Genomic DNA, 16511 nt, shown 5'->3' with positions numbered 1-16511 from the left:
GAGAGAGGAGCAAGAGCGTCTTGATCGTGAGGAACTTGAGCGAAAGGAAATGGAAGAACGAGAGCGTCTTGAAAGAGAAGAAAATGAGCGAAAAAAGAAAGAAGAGCAAGAGCGCCTAGAGAGAGAGGAGATTGAACGAAAAAAGAAAGAAGAGCAAGAGCGCCTAGAGAGAGAGGAGATTGAACGAAAAAAGAAAGAAGAGCAAGAGCGCCTAGAGAGAGAGGAGATTGAACGAAAAAAGAAAGAAGAGCAAGAGCGCCTAGAGAGAGAGGAGATTGAACGAAAAAAGAAAGAAGAGCAAGAGCGCCTTGAAAGAGAGGAAATTGAGCGAAAGAAGAAAGAAGAACAAGAGCGACTTGAGAGACAGGAAATTGAACGGAAAGAGAAAGAAGAACAGGAGCGTCTTGAGCTTGAGGAACGAAAGAAAAGGGAAGAACAGGCACGTCTCGAACGCGATGAGCTTGAAAGGCAAAAGAAAAAGGAAGAGCAAGAACGTTTAGAAAAAGAAGAGTTGGAACGAAAGAAAAAAGAAGAACAGGAACGTCTCAATCGAGAGGAACGTGAACGAAAGGAAAGAGACGAGCGGGAACGTCTGGAAAGGGAGGAGTTGGAACGAAAAAAGAAGGAGGAAGAAGAGCGCCTTGAACGAGAAGAGCTTGAGCGCAAGAAACAGGAAGAAAAAGAACGTCTTGAGAGAGAGGAACGCGAAAGGAAGGAAAAGGAGGAACGAGAACGTCTTGAACGCGAAGAACTCGAGCGCAAGAAAAAGGAAGAAAAAGAACGTCTTGAGAGAGAGGAACGCGAAAGGGCAGAACAGGAGGAACGAGAACGACTTGAACGCGAAGAACTCGAGCGCAAGAAAAAGGAAGAAAAAGAACGTCTTGAGAGAGAGGAACGCGAAAGGACAGAAAAGGAGGAACGAGAACGTCTTGAACGCGAAGAACTTGAGCACAAGAAAAAGGAAGAACAAAAACGACTTGAGAGAGAGGAACGCGAGAGAAAGGAAAAGGAAGACCGAGAACGCCTCGAAAGAGAGGAAATTGAACGAAAGAAAAAGGAAGAACAAGAACGCCTTGAACGAGAAGAGCTTGAGCGGAAGAAAAAGGAAGAACAGGAACGTCTAGAGCAAGAAGAGCTTGAGCGGAAGAAAAAGAAAGAGGAACAAGAACGCCTCGAAAAAGAGGAAAACAAGCGCAAAAAGAAGGAAGAGAATGAACGTGTAGAGCGAGAAGAGCTTGAGCGAAAGAAAAAAGAGGAGCAAGAGCGCCTCGAACGGGAAGAACTCGAGCGAAAGAAAAAAGAGGAACAAGAACGCCTTGAACGGGAAGAACGCGAGCGAAAGAAAAAAGAAGAACAAGAACGTCTTGAACGGGAAGAAATTGAGCGAAAGAAAAAAGAGGAACAAGAACGTGTTGAAAAAGAGGAAGCTGAACGAAAAAAGAAAGAAGAGCAGGAGCGTCTTGAAAGAGAGGAGCGTGAAAGAAAAAAGAAAAAGAAACTGGAGCGGCTGGAGCGAGAGGAACGTGAACGAAAAGAGGAAGAGGAGCGAGAGCGTCTTGAAAGGGAGGAAGCTGAGCGAAAAAAGAAAGAAGAGCAAGAACGACTTGAGCGAGAGGAGCAAGAACGGAAGGAAAAGGAGGAACAGGAACGTCTTGAACAAGAGGAGCTGAAACGAAAGAAAAAAGAAGAACAGGAACGTCTCGAGCGAGAGGAAGAGGAGCGTAAGAAACAGGAAGCCGAACGCATAAAAAAAGAAAAAGAAGAACGACTGAAGCGCGAGGAGGAGGAACGGAAAAAACAAGAGGAGGAAGAACGAGTCAAGCGCGAGGAAAAGAAACGCAAGAAAATGGAAGAACAGGAGCGTCTCAAGCGGGAAGAGGAGGAGCGTAAAAAAAAGGAAGAGCAGGAACGTTTAGAGAAGGAGGAAGCTGAGAAACAGCGGAAAAAGGAGGAGGACCTGAAAAAGAAAGAAGAGGCTCGAAAGAAGGAGGAAGAAGCTGAGCGGAAGAAACAAGAAGAGCTCGAGAAGAAAAAAAAATTGGAGGCCGAGCGAGTTAAACAGGAAGAGGAGGAATCTCGGCGAAAGGCTCAGGAAGCTGCCGAGAAAGCCAAAAAACTAAAAGAGGAGAACATGCAAAAGGAAGAAGCTAAACGCAAAAAAATTGAGCAAGAAAAAGCGGAAAAGGAGGAAGCCGACCGTCTAAAGAGAGAGAAGGACGAGCAATCAAGAAAAGAGGAAGCCGAGCGGAGAGAACTCGAGCTTCAGAACCGGGAGGACCGGAAACGGAAGCAGCAGGCAGAGGAGGAAGAATGTAAAAAGAGAGTCGTGGAAGAGCGAAAAATGCGCGAGGATGAGGAGCGCTTGAAGAGACGCACCGAGAAACAGCTGATCGCTGAAGAAGAGCGAGTTCGATCTCAAAGAGAAACCAATCGAGCGATGAAGAGGACGGACCGCGAAGAAAGGAAACGAGAAGTGATGGAGCGATTGCAACAGGAAGGAGAGGATTGCCTGAAAAAAGAGGAGCGCAAACGTCGCGCAAGGAAAGATCAGACCGAAGACGAGCATCGCGCAGATGACAACCTGACTGAAAGAACTCAAGAAAACGATACGCAGAAAATCGAAGGAAAAAAAAGGAGAAGACGATCCGAGGTGGATACAATCGAAAAGTACTCGATCAGTGAACCAGGCTTGCCAAAAAGCGAATTAGCGAAAACATCTTCATTCGGGCCAGAAGACGAAGAGGCGGGATACCAGACGCAACGACTAGAAGAGTGGTGTACTCCAGAAAAAGTGAGACCAATCTCTGAAATTCGTTACGTCGCGGATGTCAGAATGAAAGAGATCCGAGCGGTGAATCTTCACTTACACGAAAGGGACACTTCTCCGGTTCGCCGAGCAAGGATCCCAGGGAAGCTGAGTTCCTGGTCCTCCGAGATCTTCACGACCCAAGCCGATGCCCCGAAGGACCGCGAGAAAAGGGACGCCGAAGCGGTAGGACATTATTTATTATTATCAACCATTAGCCAGGAATTATTTCATCTATCACCCGAGCAAAGGAAAAAAATAATCCGGGTCTTTTTTTCAGAGCGTCCGTCGACCGTTCTTCTGCACAAGGCTGAGAGACCGGACGGTGGTCGGAGGCACAAGGGTGAAGCTGATGTGCGCATTCCTGGGTCATCCAGAACCTGAAGTGTCCTGGACCAGAAACGGAGCAAAACTAGGAACCAGCGGTCGATATCGTGCCAGCATGCAGCAGGGTGGAGTAGCCTGCTTAGAATTCTTCTCGATTTCCCCTGACGATTCCGGAGACTACGCCTGCGAGGCCTCCAATCCTCACGGTTTCTCCTCTACGGAATGCAGGATCACGGTTCGACCAGACCTCGTGACCGCTCCTGCGATCGTGCCCAGACCCTTCGTCACCAGTCTCCTGAAAGGTACTCTAATTATCCCCTGATTTATATAAGGGATTCAATAAATTAAATTCGATTTACCCCCAGACTCGTACAGACCCGCCGAGAACGTCCTCATCCTGGAGTGCAGGATCCTGGGAGAGACTTCTCCGAAGATATCCTGGCTGAAGGACGGGACCCTTCTCCAGGGTAGCCGCTACGAGCAGCAGAGCGACCTGCAGGAAGGAATCTGTCGTTTAAGGATTTTTAATCCCGTTTCCACTGACAGCGGGCGGTACATCTGTAGAGCGGAAGGTTTCTCCTTCAGCGACCAGATATCCCACGTGGTCCACTTCGAAGGTGAGGTCCTGTAAAATAAAGATAAAAATTCTAGCCCTTGAAATTGCTTTAAAGTACCTTTCTTCTGCATCCCCTAGGACACGAAAAGCACACCCCTAGCAGATTCCGCGATAGAGCCTCCCCTCAACCCGCGATTCCCCCCAGGGGTAAACCAAGATTCGCCAGTGCGTTAGCCGACCACAGTGTACCAGCTGGTGGAACCATTGCCCTGCAGGTCGAAGTCAGAGGCAGGTTTCGATTAATATTAATCAATGGAACGAGCTGCATAGTTTAATTTTTATTCTGAGAGGATCCTTGCCTTTCCGCAGGTTCTCCATCTCCAGAGGTGATGTGGCTGCACGGGGAGAGGAAGGTTCCCGTCTGCTCCCCGAAGGTGAGGACCTTCTCCGAGGCTGGAATTCATACCCTGTTGGTCCCGGAAGCCACGGAATCCGAGGGTGGCACCTACGTCTGCAGAGCGAGCAACGTCCATGGATTGACGGAGACAATCGCCATGGTTCAGGTCGTCGCTCCGAGTTCTGTAAAAGGAGGAAAACCCGCCATGTTCGTCACCAGGCCTGACGATTGGATGACAGTGACAACCGGCGAGGACGTCAGCGTGTCCTTCAGGGTGACTGGCACCCCGAAGCCTAGGGGTAATTTTTTTTTTTTTAATTCCGTACGTTATTAAGGAGTTCTATTTGAGAGTAATTTCTACGTCCCCATGACAGTGACTTGGATGAAGGGAATAAGAGACATCACGAACAGCACGCGATCCGTTAAGGAGGTCCACGACGACTACGTTCGGTTCACCTTGAAGAGAGCCTTGCCCTCCGACGAAGGCACCTACTGCATCCTGGCGAAAAATTGCTACGGATGCGACAGGGCGTTCTTCACGTTGAAGGTAATTTATATCATTAAAAAAAATACCCTGCAGGAGGATGCTGAAGTAGCATCTGTGATTTTATAATTTTTTTTTAATGTCAGGTAAGGACTCGAGCCAGATCGCTGACGCCGACGACCGATTCTTGGGGAAGTTCGGACACTAATAGCCTCCTCAGCCATATCCACAACAAAGAGAGGTCCTATGTCAAAAGTGAGTGCAAAAGTCTGGACCAATTCAGCGAGCGATCGGATTTCAACCTTAGCGCGATTTCCCGGCCGAGCGAACCGCGGAAATGGGATATTTCCCGCAACTTTTCCAAGGGCATAATTTACGCGATACGCGTCACTCAGAGATTGCGTAATCCCTGGAGAAACGCCAATTGTGACATTCTGACTCGGCTCTTGACCGATCCAGAATACATTTTAATTTTAAAATTGCCTTGCACATTTTACTCCATGTTCCTTGCTGGAACAAAATGCCGGCTGACGTCGTCGACGTGAATCCGAGGACACGGTTGATCGACCGATGTCGCGGATATTTTCTGGACGCGTGCAGGTCAGTTTCTCGAATTTTATGAGTAAACCAGAAATGAGCGGGCTCGGTTAAAGAGCATATTAGCGCGCGGCCAGGAGCCAACATAACCAGCGCCTCGAGGTGTAAATTCGAGGCCACTCCTACGCGTGGAACCACCTCAGCACGAGACCAGCTATTTTCATTTAGCTTACCTAAAAACCGAGGAAACCAGCTCAGTTCGCGAGTGAAGACTGGGTCGTTCCCACGTGCCCCCGGATAAACGAAAATTAATAGCCGGAAAAATCGGACACCGACGAGTAAGAGCCCCCTTAGATTCGCAAAATCTCGATTCACCTCTAAAGTAAACGAATGGTCCGTGATAAGAGTGCAAGATGCGGGAAAAAGTCACCCCAAGTGAAGAAGTCGAGCAGGGTCCGATTCAGAAGTTGAGGGCCTCCTTGTGCAGGAAGTTCCTTGACCCCATATTCTTGGAGTACTTGGTCGGCCACCAAGGTCAGGGTCGCCTAGCTCCGAGAATCGGAAGACGCTCGTCTTATCAGTTTATTAGAAACGGTGGGAACTGCCTTATTTTTTAATTAAACTGTGGATTTTATTCACAGATGTCCCTGGTCCCATTCGAAGCGAACCCATTGCCATCGACGGTGGGAAGAACTGGCTGGCTTTGACATGGGGAAAAGCGGAGCAACGTGGATCAGCCCCTGTGATCGCCTACAAGGTCGACGCCTGGCTGATGGGTGGAGACGGAGGGGCTCGATGGACCGAGGTACCGGAATATCTCAGCCAGTTTCTCTTTCTTCCTTAAACGGGGAAAGATATAAATAATGGCGCGGCAAGGTGTTAAAATCGGCGCGATTTAATCCCCCAGCTTGGAATAACGCCAATCAACGCATACGACGCGTTCAACCTTCGACCTGGCGGAGAGTACACATTTCGAATTACCCCTAGAAGTCGGTACGGCTGGGGAGAGTCGATGGTCTCGACGTCGACCATCGTCGTGGGAGGTGTGGCTGAGATTCCCGAATTTACGAGGGTACTCCCCGGTCAGCTGAAGGCCCTCGTTGGTTCCACCGTGAACCTGGAATGCGAGGTACCATTAAATCTTCGACACTTATTCTAACCATGGATACTCAACCCAGCAGATTTTAAATAAATCCCTTCTTCAGGTTCGGGAAAGGTCGAAGGTAACCAGCATGCGTTGGTTCCGAGACGTGACTCCAATAGAAGAGCAGGATGACCCCAGGTATGTCGTCCGGAATAATGACACCGAAAGCTCTCTCACCATCAGAGACATTAACGAAGACGACTCTGGGAGGTACTTCTGCGAAGCTACCAGTGATGCTGGGAGGGCTTCCACGTTCGCCAGGGTCTTCGTCGTCACCAGTCCTCGCGTCTTCGAGGCGGACACCAACCTGAGGAGGTACCGCTTCGCTCCGATTAACTCATAGCTGAGTAAAAGTGAAATAAATATGTAAATGAATTTTTTCCAGAGTCCTCGACGAAACTCCCGTCGAGGTGCCCCCGCAGTTTACGATGAGGCTTCGAGACCGACGCGTGCAAGCGACTTATCCCGTGAGATTGACTTGTCAAGTCATTGGCAATCCAGAACCGGAAGTGACCTGGTTCAAGGACGGCAAGGAGATCCAGCGGAGAGAAGGTGCCGATCGACGTGGCTATTTACATATTGCAGAGGAGAAACGAGTGCTGAGCTCACAAAAATCGGGTTTACGGTTTCTTCAGGAATGTACACCTTCTGGAACGACGAGGCGCACTTTTACACCCTGGAGATCGTTCACTCCAGTCTGGAGGACTCTGGATGCTACATGGCGACCGCCAGGAATCCCAATGGCTCCGTTTCCTGCCGATGCAGCCTCGTCGTCGACAAAGGCATCCGAGCTTACATCGCTCCCGAGTTTTTGCGAGGATTGGACGACTTTTATACCGTAAAGGCCGGTGGGGAACTGAGGATGGCCGCCCAGATAGAGGCGTACCCCTCGGTCGGAGTTGTATGGTAATTTCCTACAAACAAAAGACCCGAAAAAATTTCATAAGCCACTTCTTCATCTCTTGTTTCCTCTATCAGGTTTAGAAACGGAGTTAGACTGAGACCCAGCAGAAAGATCGTGATGACTCTGAGCCACGATGGGACCGTGGAGATGTCCATGGCAGGCGTCTCGATAAGGGACGAGGGGATTTACGTCTGCACCGCGAACAACGAAGTCGGGAAAGTGGAGACGAGCACGAAAGTCGCCGTCCTGAAGACAGACGACGGAGACACGAGCTACCCTGAAATCTCGATATCCGCACCGTCGGACACCTTCACGACCACCGACGTCCCGTGAGCTCTCTTCCCCTGTTAATTTTTATTTCATCTCTTCTCCCCATCCTAGCAATAAAAATATCCTTCCTCAGGTACTCTAAGGTCCCTCTATTCGTGACGAAGCCGTTGTCCACCGAGGCCGTCGAGGGTGAGACGGTGGTGATTCTCTGCGAGGTGGTGGGCGACCCTAAACCAGAAGTGATGTGGCTCAGAGACTTCTTGAAGGTACCTCCTAGAGGGAAATGGAGTTTCCCTCCCTCGCCACTATTAATACTACGAATTGCATAAGTAAGGAGGCATGCAGGCCGCGGATTAGGACGTAATTACCCGGCCGTGGAAAGACGTAAGCTCGGCGTCGTTGTGCCGAGTCGCCATTTATGGTCGATCGGTGACTCGGCAAAGGAACGACCTGGAAGGCGTTGAATCACGCGAAACTCAAGTGACGCATGTAGGTCAAGGTATCCCCTCGCGGGAGAGCCTACTAGATGAGTGCCTAGGCATTGCCTAATTTATGGTAATCGGGTTCAAGAGAGGACCTCTTTGAGGTCGCTATGCGCGACCATGCGTCGAAGTCTCCCGCTTATTCGGGAGACTTCGACGCCGCCGCAGGCGACGCCCGCGAAAACGCAACGACGTGACTCCTTTTCCGTGCATGGCTGCACTTAAGCCTCCCGCAATCCCCGAATTGGCCGAGTATCGCGGGAAAATGGGTAGGAGAGACTCTGCGTGCAGTTCTGCCTCGGGACGACAGTGCTCCGACACGGTGACGCGCCACTCCGAGATTCGCCATTCTCAACGGAAGTACGAATAGAGCCCGATCAAATTTACTTTAATATTTTTAATTACTCGCTGCGACGTGTAAAATTACCCTCTCTGCGGAAATTAGGCTGTGCGGATCGCTCGACCGTCGCTAAGAAATTTTGACGAATTTAAAAGGGATCGGTCTCCGGCACCGAGTCGCCTTTTCTGGAATTTGGTAAAATCGAGTTATTTTTTTTAAGGAGATGGAGAATCGGGATAAAAGTCGCGACAAGTGTCCGCGGAGTATTTGGCGAACGAGAGACCAATAAGATCAACTTTCGCTCCCTATATGGGTGGTGAATACGAGAAAGGCACTTGCTGCTTTGAACAGTTTGAACCGTTCAGGGGTCCTTGCGAGACGGGTCTTTGAAAAAGGATGGGAGAGAGGAGGGTGACGCGACTCGCCGATGACGGCGTTGATCCTATCTTTTGACACCCTCTTGTAGGGAATTTGTACGACGCGGTGTCGGGATTAAATATTTAATCATGAAGGCTTCTTTTCCTTTTTCCAGCCGGGCTATTACAAGGACGCGCAGCATTTTCGGATGGTAGGTGCAGGACCGCAGTATCGCCTGGAGATCCCTTACGCAAAACTCGACTTCACCGGCACTTACTCCGTGATCGCGAAAAATTGTCATGGGGAAGCGAAGGCCGTGATCTCTTTGCAGATTTATGCCAAAGGCCAAGGCAGGGAAGACACCATGAAGCGATCCTCCGTCAGGACTGGGTACGTCTCTCGACATATAAAATTAATAACAAATTCACAGAGATATAATATTCCGTCCTTTCGTTTCACAGAAAGGTTCTGACTTTGCCGATAGTTAAGAAGGACCTGAGAGACCTGAGATGCTGCGACGGAGACGCGGTCACGTTTAAATGTAAGGTGTCAGCAAGCCCCGAACCGGACATCCGATGGGAGAAGGGAGGAAAGGTGAATCTCTCGATTTTATAAAAAAAAGAAATTATTCCATCATTGATCTAAGCCTCGATTCGATTTCTTTGCGCAGTTGATACCACTAGGAGATGACTTTATGACGAGCTTCGATGGGGAAACGGCTCGGCTGAGCATCCAGAACGTTTACCCTGAAGACGAGGGAGAGTACACTTGCATCGCGTACAACGATCTCGGGAGAGCATTTACTTCGGCGTGTCTCGTGGTCGACGGTGAGTTTTCGATTATTTCTCCGTTAAGAGAAAGATAAAAAGAAAAATAAGAAAAACGTGCGCTCGTAATTTCAGTGCCCGAGGAAAAGGAGGTGCTGCTCAGCAGACAGCTGTCTAGACCCACCGGTCTGCTGTCAGCTGGATCGACTCCTCGTTCAACTCCTCGCTCTACTCCCGTCAGGAGTCTCTCACCTTCCATGACACGTGAGGGAAAATTAATTCCAAGTAACTCCTGAATTACCCCTTCGAGCCGGATATATCGAGATTCCCTTGAATTAATTCCAGGAGGTCGGGAATTCAAGACACCAGCCCGAAGCACGAACCTGAAGCGCGCTAAAGTGACTGCTCCAAAGTTTTACGCGGTTCCCCATAATCGAGTGGCCGAAGAAGGTGAAACGGTTCGATTCCAATGTGCCATCGCTGGTCACCCGTCGCCATGGGCGTCCTGGGACAAGGACGGCGAGCGTGTCACCCCCAGCGCCAGGATCTCGATCCAGGAAAAGGACGACCTCAGGGTCCTCGAAATCTCCGAAGTCACTCTCGAGGACGCTGGGCTGTACAGAGTCACCGTAGAGAATAATATAGGCCGGGTGGAGGCGACTGCCAGGCTCGATATAATCGGTAAATAAATCAAGAGATGACGATACACGATATACACGTTCCTTCGACTCTCCGCTCGAGATACGGCCTGGCACTTTTACGGCGCCGATTTATCTTCGTGTTTGACGTTGCACTTTTCAAGGTCACCACGGGTCCCTTTCTCGGACCGTCAGAACCAGAAGTGCCTCGCCAAGGTCTTGCCCTACTTATGGCCGAGGTCTTGTTGGGTCTGCCGCGAGAGTCAATGGACGTCTTCAGCTTCCCAGCGACGCGCGAAGCGGCACTCGAAGCCCCACTCCGGCGTCTCAGAGGTACCTCTCAAGATGCACCTTGAAATTCTCCATCTCCCCTATTATCATTTTTCTATCGTTTATCTATAGAAATGGGAAGCAGTACGTGCAGTCGAGCAAGGCCGAGCATAACGGAAATGGGAGAATTTCCGCGGCAAAAAAGAAGACGAGGCCTCGTGCCAACGGAGACTGCGACAAAAGGGAAACTGCAATCCTGAATGGGAGCCCTCGCGTACAAAAAGACAATGCAAACGCCAAACTGGTGAACCCAAGACGAGGCAGGCAGTGCTGCTCCAATCAGCCAAAAAGACACGAAGCGATGCGTCCGTCCTCGAGGAGGGTCGCGACTCGAGGACTGCAAGAGAAAAACGAGAAAGCTCGGATTTCGAAGACGTGCTCGAAAATCGAAGGGAAGTCCGGGGCTCCTACTCCGAGATCTCGAACTTCCGAGCAAACGAAAGCTCCGAAAAGCCCGCAGACGCGAGAGGAAGTTAAATTGAATTCGATCGGCGAGTTCACCCCTGATAGATCCGAAAATCTCGAGGACGGAACCACATCGAGGATCGTCGAGAAAAAAGCGTCATCGCCTAAGGATCATTCGGGAGAAATCATCCAGCCGAGTTTCCATCCACAGCCGGTGGTCACGCTAGAATCGCCAATAGACGTAATCGCCCTGAAAGGAACTAAAGTGTTCCTGAGAGTGGCTTATCGCGGACACCCGGAACCGCGAGTTAAATGGTTCATAGCGGTAAGACGACTCTCTCTGGAGCTGATTTTAATTCCCCACTTGAACCCGTTAATCCTAACCCTTCCCCCCTCAGGGACCCACTTTAGGCACCGACATCCTGCATGCGCAAATTTATCATTCCCCGCTAAACCATCTCTTAACGCTTATACTAAATAAGGAAGACTAGCGCCTCCACTCGCTCTCGGGATTTCGCAAGAGACTCGGAAGAAACTCAGGCCGCGTTGAATCTGCATAGCGCGCCGCCACGCTATCACGGCCAATTACGTCGAATACGTGACACACTCCCGAGTACGAGATCGAGTGCGAGTCAAAAGTGGGAAAATAACGGGGGTTTTGATTGAACGTCTTGACGAGGCTCGGCTCGCTTTTAGTTCCCGCTCGCGCCGTGACGAGCGAGTAGCTCCGAGTCATCCGGCGTGGAGAGGATGACGGCACTCGGTCGATCTCGCAAATCGATCCACGATAGTCGGGCCCGGTCAAAGAGCCTCTGTTTCGGCCTGGCATACCTACGAACGCGCGATCCGACCTTGGGGCCCGAGTGTTCGCCGGCGAATCGCAATTCAGGCCTTAAATAGGAACGCGAGACGTACGTCAATACTCGGGCACGCACGTTGCCCGGGAGTGTCGGTCTCGGGCAACTGTCCGCGCCTTCTGTCTCCTCCTGTCCTTTTATTAATTTTGAAAGCCTGGAAAGAGCAGAAGGCCGCCGAGAGCTCGCGCTCTGCGTTCGGAGCGGTGCAATTGCAAAAGTGCAAGCCGAATTGCCAAACAAGTCGCGCCGTCATAGTCGGCTCGTTTAATTTAAGGCAGCCGAGCTCGTGTCGGGCGACGATCCCTCTGGTGTGCGAAGGTAAATACAGGTATCTGGTGTACGTACGCCAGGTCGAATCGAGTGTGTGCAAGAGAGGGTATTTACACGTACCGAGGTGGTCGGCTCGGGAATTCCTGGTTTGCGAGGTAAACCTAAGATTAATTTTCCCGATCGATCCCGAATTCGCTTTCTTCGGGTCGGATCGGCGTCCTCGCGGCGACCTCGTCGACGTCTCGCGACGTGGACACCACGTGCGTATCTCGTTACGCTCATTGTCAACGTCGATCCCGAAGTTGCCGTAACTCGGCTACGTTTCATCTCGGACAATGAGAGTATTGCGTTTCCGAGATGGTCCAGTCGCGAGCTGGAGTGTCTCCAAGGGGGTCCGGGTCTGATTTCGAGTCCCCTAATCGGTCTGGGATTTCTAGAAAAGATAATTAAATTAATAGGACGCCGGCCCTTTATTCAAGGGGGAGGGCGAATGGAGATGAGGATTGTAGAACCTTAGGAATACCATTTCGGGCCGTCTATCGATATGGGGACGCACCTGCGGCTCACGTCGAAGATGCGTTCCCTCGCTTCCTGTACGGTCGAACGGGAGCCTCCTGATTATTTATACAGGCACTCGTGCGTAATCGGAAGGTGCGTTTCCTTTCAGGGTCGAGAACTGACGTCGAGCGACGAGGTGAAAATTACCACCGGCGAGGGCATCTCCTGCCTTTTCCTGGAGAAGGTGACACCAGGTCTGGCAGGGAAGTACACCGTCTCCCTGGAGAACTGCTCCGGCACGGAGTGGAGATGCGCTAGCATCGTTGTCGAAGGTGACCAAAAAGCTGATCTCGGGTCAATGGACCTCGATATCGGATGAGACATTTTCGGGAGGGACGATTTATGTCTCGGGCAGACCCTGACCCCGGAGCCTCTCTTGGTATTCCCGGCCCGGAGTCGCAGATTCTGGTCGCTTTGAATAAATTTCGCCGGTTATGCAAGGGGCTCCGGGCATCATCGGCACTCTAGGCCAATAGCGAGACCCGGGACGAGAGTGCGAGGAGGAGTGGAAGTCATCCTCTGTATCTCTCCCGCTCCCGTTCCGCTCCCCTCGTCGGAACTATTGCAAAATCGCGTCGTAGCCCCTCCTCCTCGAGTCCACGTGTAAGCGACACTTTGCTCGGTTCAGAAGTACACGAGCAGCCGGCGGCTGCACACTTCGATTCACCCCGGAAATGTCGCCTCGGTTTCCGCGATTTTTCACGAATTCCCGAAATGGCGGAATTTTCTGAGCGACCGACCGATTCGCCAGGTCGGTCCAGGGTGCATCGCCGTTGATGGCTCTTTAATTTTGGAAAATGTGGAAGTCTCAGAGTGCGTCTTTTTTTTTTTTCCAGGCCCACCGGACCCACCTGCTGGGATCCCCAACGCTGCTTCAGGAATTCGAGAGGCCATTTTAACGTGGAATTCACCGCACTACGACGGCGGGAGTGCCGTTACGGGATATTCTCTGGACCTGAGGCGAGTCAACGAGCAGACCTGGACGGTCGTCGCGGAAGGCTGTCACTCCCTAAATCACGCCATCGGAGGTCTGACACCGGGAGATGCGCTCAGCTTCCGCGTCAGGGCTGAAAACGCTCACGGTACCAGCGAGCCGAGCGCAGAGTCCAACGTGGTTCACATTCTGGACGACGGTACTCTCCTTGGATCTTTCAAAAATCTCCCCTGATCCCAGGAACACCCTGGAGGTGGGAAATAATTATTACGAATTTTCATCCACCCAGGAAATCCATTCGAAGCCATTTTCGAGGCACCCATGGCAGCCCTCGAGGACGGCAAGTCCTTCGAAAGGCGTTACCTGGTTCACGAAGAGCTCGGCAAGGGCAGATACGGGACGGTCAGAAGAGTCGTGGAGAAGTGCAGTGGCCAAAGTCTGGCGGCGAAGTTCCTCAGGACGATCAAGTCGAAGGACAGGGAGCGGGTCTACGAGGAGATCAGGATCATGAAGGCGTTGAGACACCCGAAGCTGCTCCGGCTGGACGCCGCCTTCGAGAGCCCCAGAGAGATCGTCATGGTCATGGAATAGTGAGGGCAAACTCTTACGAAATCGACCTTCCTTGCCCTGGAGTCGCTCCTCTCATTCTCCATTTTCCTCAGCATCTCCGGGGGTGAGCTCTTCGAGAGGGTCGTGGCCGACGACTTCACCCTCACGGAGCGGGACAGCATCCTCTTCATCAAGCAGATCTGCGAAGGGGTCGAGTACATGCATCAGAACAACGTCGTGCACTTGGACTTGAAAGTAAGCCTATCTTAAGGAGTAGTCATTAATTCCTGTGATAAATTAATCGGCGCGGAATTAATTGTATTCGTTTTCCTCGACGCAGCCGGAGAACGTGATGTGCCATACGCGGACTTCCCACGAAATAAAGCTGATCGACTTCGGCCTGGCCCAGATTCTGAAGCCCGGGACACCCGTGAGAGTACTTTTCGGCACGCCGGAATTTATTCCCCCTGAAATCATCAATTACGAGCCCATCGGCACGGAGTCGGACATGTGGAGCGTCGGCGTAATTTGTTACGTGCTGTGAGCATCCTTCCCTACATCTGCTCCCGACGAGCGCTCTCTGAAGTGTTTCTTTTTTTTTTTTCTTTCTCTTCTCTTCATTCCTACGTCCAATTAATCTTTCCAGTTTAACGGGACTTTCGCCCTTCATGGGCGACAACGACGCCGAGACCTTCGCCAACATCACCCGGGCAGATTACGACTTCGACGACGAAGCCTTCGACGCCATCTCTCAGAATGCCAAAGATTTCATAAGCGCCCTGCTGGAGAAGAAAAAAGAGTGAGTGTAAATAGAATTAATCGGAACAGGGTGGATAATTAGAAAATACTTTATACGGTTCCAGACTTCGCATGCCGGCGAAGGAATGCCTAGAGCATCCCTGGTTGGCCCAACATACCGAGAGAATGAGCAGCATAGCACTCTCGACGGAGAAGCTGAAGAAGTTCATCGTCCGTAGGAAGTGGCAGGTACGTGAAAAGATTTTCCTAGGTTTCCTAAAGCGTGGATGAACTTTTAAACCTCACGTTTCAAAGTCGAGACGGTGCACGGGTGTTCCTCTAATCCAGCATGGCGTTCGGCTTGCCCGTTGCGCGTGTCCTAACAGAAAACCGGGAACGCCATCCGAGCCCTGGGAAGAATGGCGAACCTTTCCGCGAACAGTCGCAGGAGTTCCTCGACGACCAGCTCGGACCCTCCGTCGCCAGTCGAGACCCAAAGTCCGGTGACGCTGGAGGAAGAAAAAACGATCGTTCCCCAGGATCTCGAGGCGTCCTTGGAAGAGGACCTCGTGAGCAAACTAGAGTTCGATTCTCCGAGCGTTCCTTTGCCTCCTGCCTTCTCCCTGTGGTCCCAGAATCTGCTGGGAAAAGGCGATCTAAGCATTCCCGAAGAGGAGACCTCTTCCATCGCGCTCGTGGAAGAGTCCTCTCGTCTCGATACCGGCACACCTGCCGTCCAAGAGAGCGATTCAGGTGAGGGAATTATACGCTACCAGTCGGCGGGAGCAGAAATCCCTGACCTCGCGCAAGACGAGCGGCAGGAGGCGAAGGAATCCGAGGAGATAAGTTCCAGCGAGAGCTCGGCTCCGGATCAGCCTCTATCTCTGGGAGAGGAAGAACAGAATTTCGGCGCCATCGGTGAGGACCTGTCTTCGGCTGCTGTGGAAAAAGGTTTGGTAACCGACAGCTTGGGTTGAGTTTCAATTGGCTTCCTAGTGATGTAAACGACGAACCTTTGGTATCCAATCCCCAGTGGATAAGTAATTTAACTTTTATTCTTTTTTTCTTTCAGCCGAGGAAAAAGATAAGAGACCGGGGCTGAGCCGGGGCCGCGTGATCCACACCGGGAGCGTCAGTCGCACCGCCAGGATGTTCGAGAAAGAGGAGACCTCGCCGTCCGACGAGTGTCCTCGGGGCTCCTTCCGTCGTCCTTCTTCGGCGCTTTCCAGCGTCGGGAAGTCCCAAAACGAGGGCATTCGCCGGGCCTTCGCCTTCTGGAACAAATGAGCGTCGATACTAGAGGTTCCACGGGAAAGGTCCCACGTATTCCCGGGAATTCCTGGCTCGGCCTCGCGGCGCCGTTAAGCTCGTCAATATCTAACCAAAAAAGACTCGAGGGGGCGAGGAAATTCTACGTTACGCCTCGGAAATCGCCGGGTCGCCGGTGTTCTTCGCGATAACCAGACATTTCTTTAGCGACTAAGTATGTACGTCTACGCGGGTTTCGCGAGAGAGTAGGGGAGATATATTCGAATGCAAGAGTGAGCAGGAGGCACGAGTGATGGGAACTCCCCGACCGTACTATTGTAGCGCCTTTTCTACTTTAGCAACCACGCTCTAGGAAACAGGGGTAATTGTTTTCAAAACAAACCGCACGACCCGCGTGGTAGCCGTATTGCGATTGCTCCCTAGGAAGGTAGCTCGTTACTCCACCTGATGCAGTGCGAGGGTGTGTGTGAATAAAGAAGTTGTGGTACATGATTTTTTGCCTCCTTACTTTCGGCTCCGTAATTTTCTAAATACTGACGTCGTTGATGGGGTGAATGGTAGTTTTATGATACATGCTTCACGGGGCGTCTCG

The 16511-nt window shown here is 51.4% G+C and overlaps 1 protein-coding gene across 1 annotated transcript in view; it reads left to right on the top strand.

Annotated features, from left to right (window-relative positions):
* LOC105699087 (titin homolog) overlaps window positions 1-16411 on the top strand; it is a 36886-nt gene extending 20475 nt beyond the window's left edge. Inside the window, exons 15-44 of the mRNA XM_023433927.1 lie at window positions 351-2992; window positions 3087-3435; window positions 3499-3750; window positions 3828-3977; window positions 4059-4385; window positions 4461-4633; window positions 4717-4825; window positions 5749-5912; window positions 6015-6236; window positions 6313-6566; window positions 6637-6803; window positions 6887-7157; window positions 7230-7484; window positions 7559-7691; window positions 8780-8994; window positions 9066-9198; window positions 9275-9431; window positions 9507-9635; window positions 9717-10052; window positions 10174-10342; window positions 10412-11069; window positions 12539-12701; window positions 13266-13562; window positions 13653-13953; window positions 14026-14167; window positions 14253-14452; window positions 14559-14711; window positions 14776-14899; window positions 15037-15601; window positions 15723-16411. Coding sequence (XP_023289695.1) covers window positions 351-2992; window positions 3087-3435; window positions 3499-3750; window positions 3828-3977; window positions 4059-4385; window positions 4461-4633; window positions 4717-4825; window positions 5749-5912; window positions 6015-6236; window positions 6313-6566; window positions 6637-6803; window positions 6887-7157; window positions 7230-7484; window positions 7559-7691; window positions 8780-8994; window positions 9066-9198; window positions 9275-9431; window positions 9507-9635; window positions 9717-10052; window positions 10174-10342; window positions 10412-11069; window positions 12539-12701; window positions 13266-13562; window positions 13653-13953; window positions 14026-14167; window positions 14253-14452; window positions 14559-14711; window positions 14776-14899; window positions 15037-15601; window positions 15723-15937 — 9425 coding nt within the window. The 3' untranslated portion in view covers window positions 15938-16411. The remainder of the gene's footprint in view (window positions 1-350; window positions 2993-3086; window positions 3436-3498; window positions 3751-3827; window positions 3978-4058; window positions 4386-4460; window positions 4634-4716; window positions 4826-5748; window positions 5913-6014; window positions 6237-6312; window positions 6567-6636; window positions 6804-6886; window positions 7158-7229; window positions 7485-7558; window positions 7692-8779; window positions 8995-9065; window positions 9199-9274; window positions 9432-9506; window positions 9636-9716; window positions 10053-10173; window positions 10343-10411; window positions 11070-12538; window positions 12702-13265; window positions 13563-13652; window positions 13954-14025; window positions 14168-14252; window positions 14453-14558; window positions 14712-14775; window positions 14900-15036; window positions 15602-15722) is intronic.
* The last annotated feature ends 100 nt before the right edge of the window (window positions 16412-16511 follow it).

This window comes from Orussus abietinus, unplaced genomic scaffold (assembly GCF_000612105.2).
Source record: "Orussus abietinus isolate OABI.00-Male unplaced genomic scaffold, Oabi_2.0 scaffold3, whole genome shotgun sequence".
Taxonomy (NCBI): Eukaryota; Metazoa; Arthropoda; class Insecta; order Hymenoptera; family Orussidae; genus Orussus; species Orussus abietinus.
The sequence above is the reverse complement of the archived record's forward strand: the minus strand, read 5'-3'. Positions and strand labels throughout refer to the sequence as shown.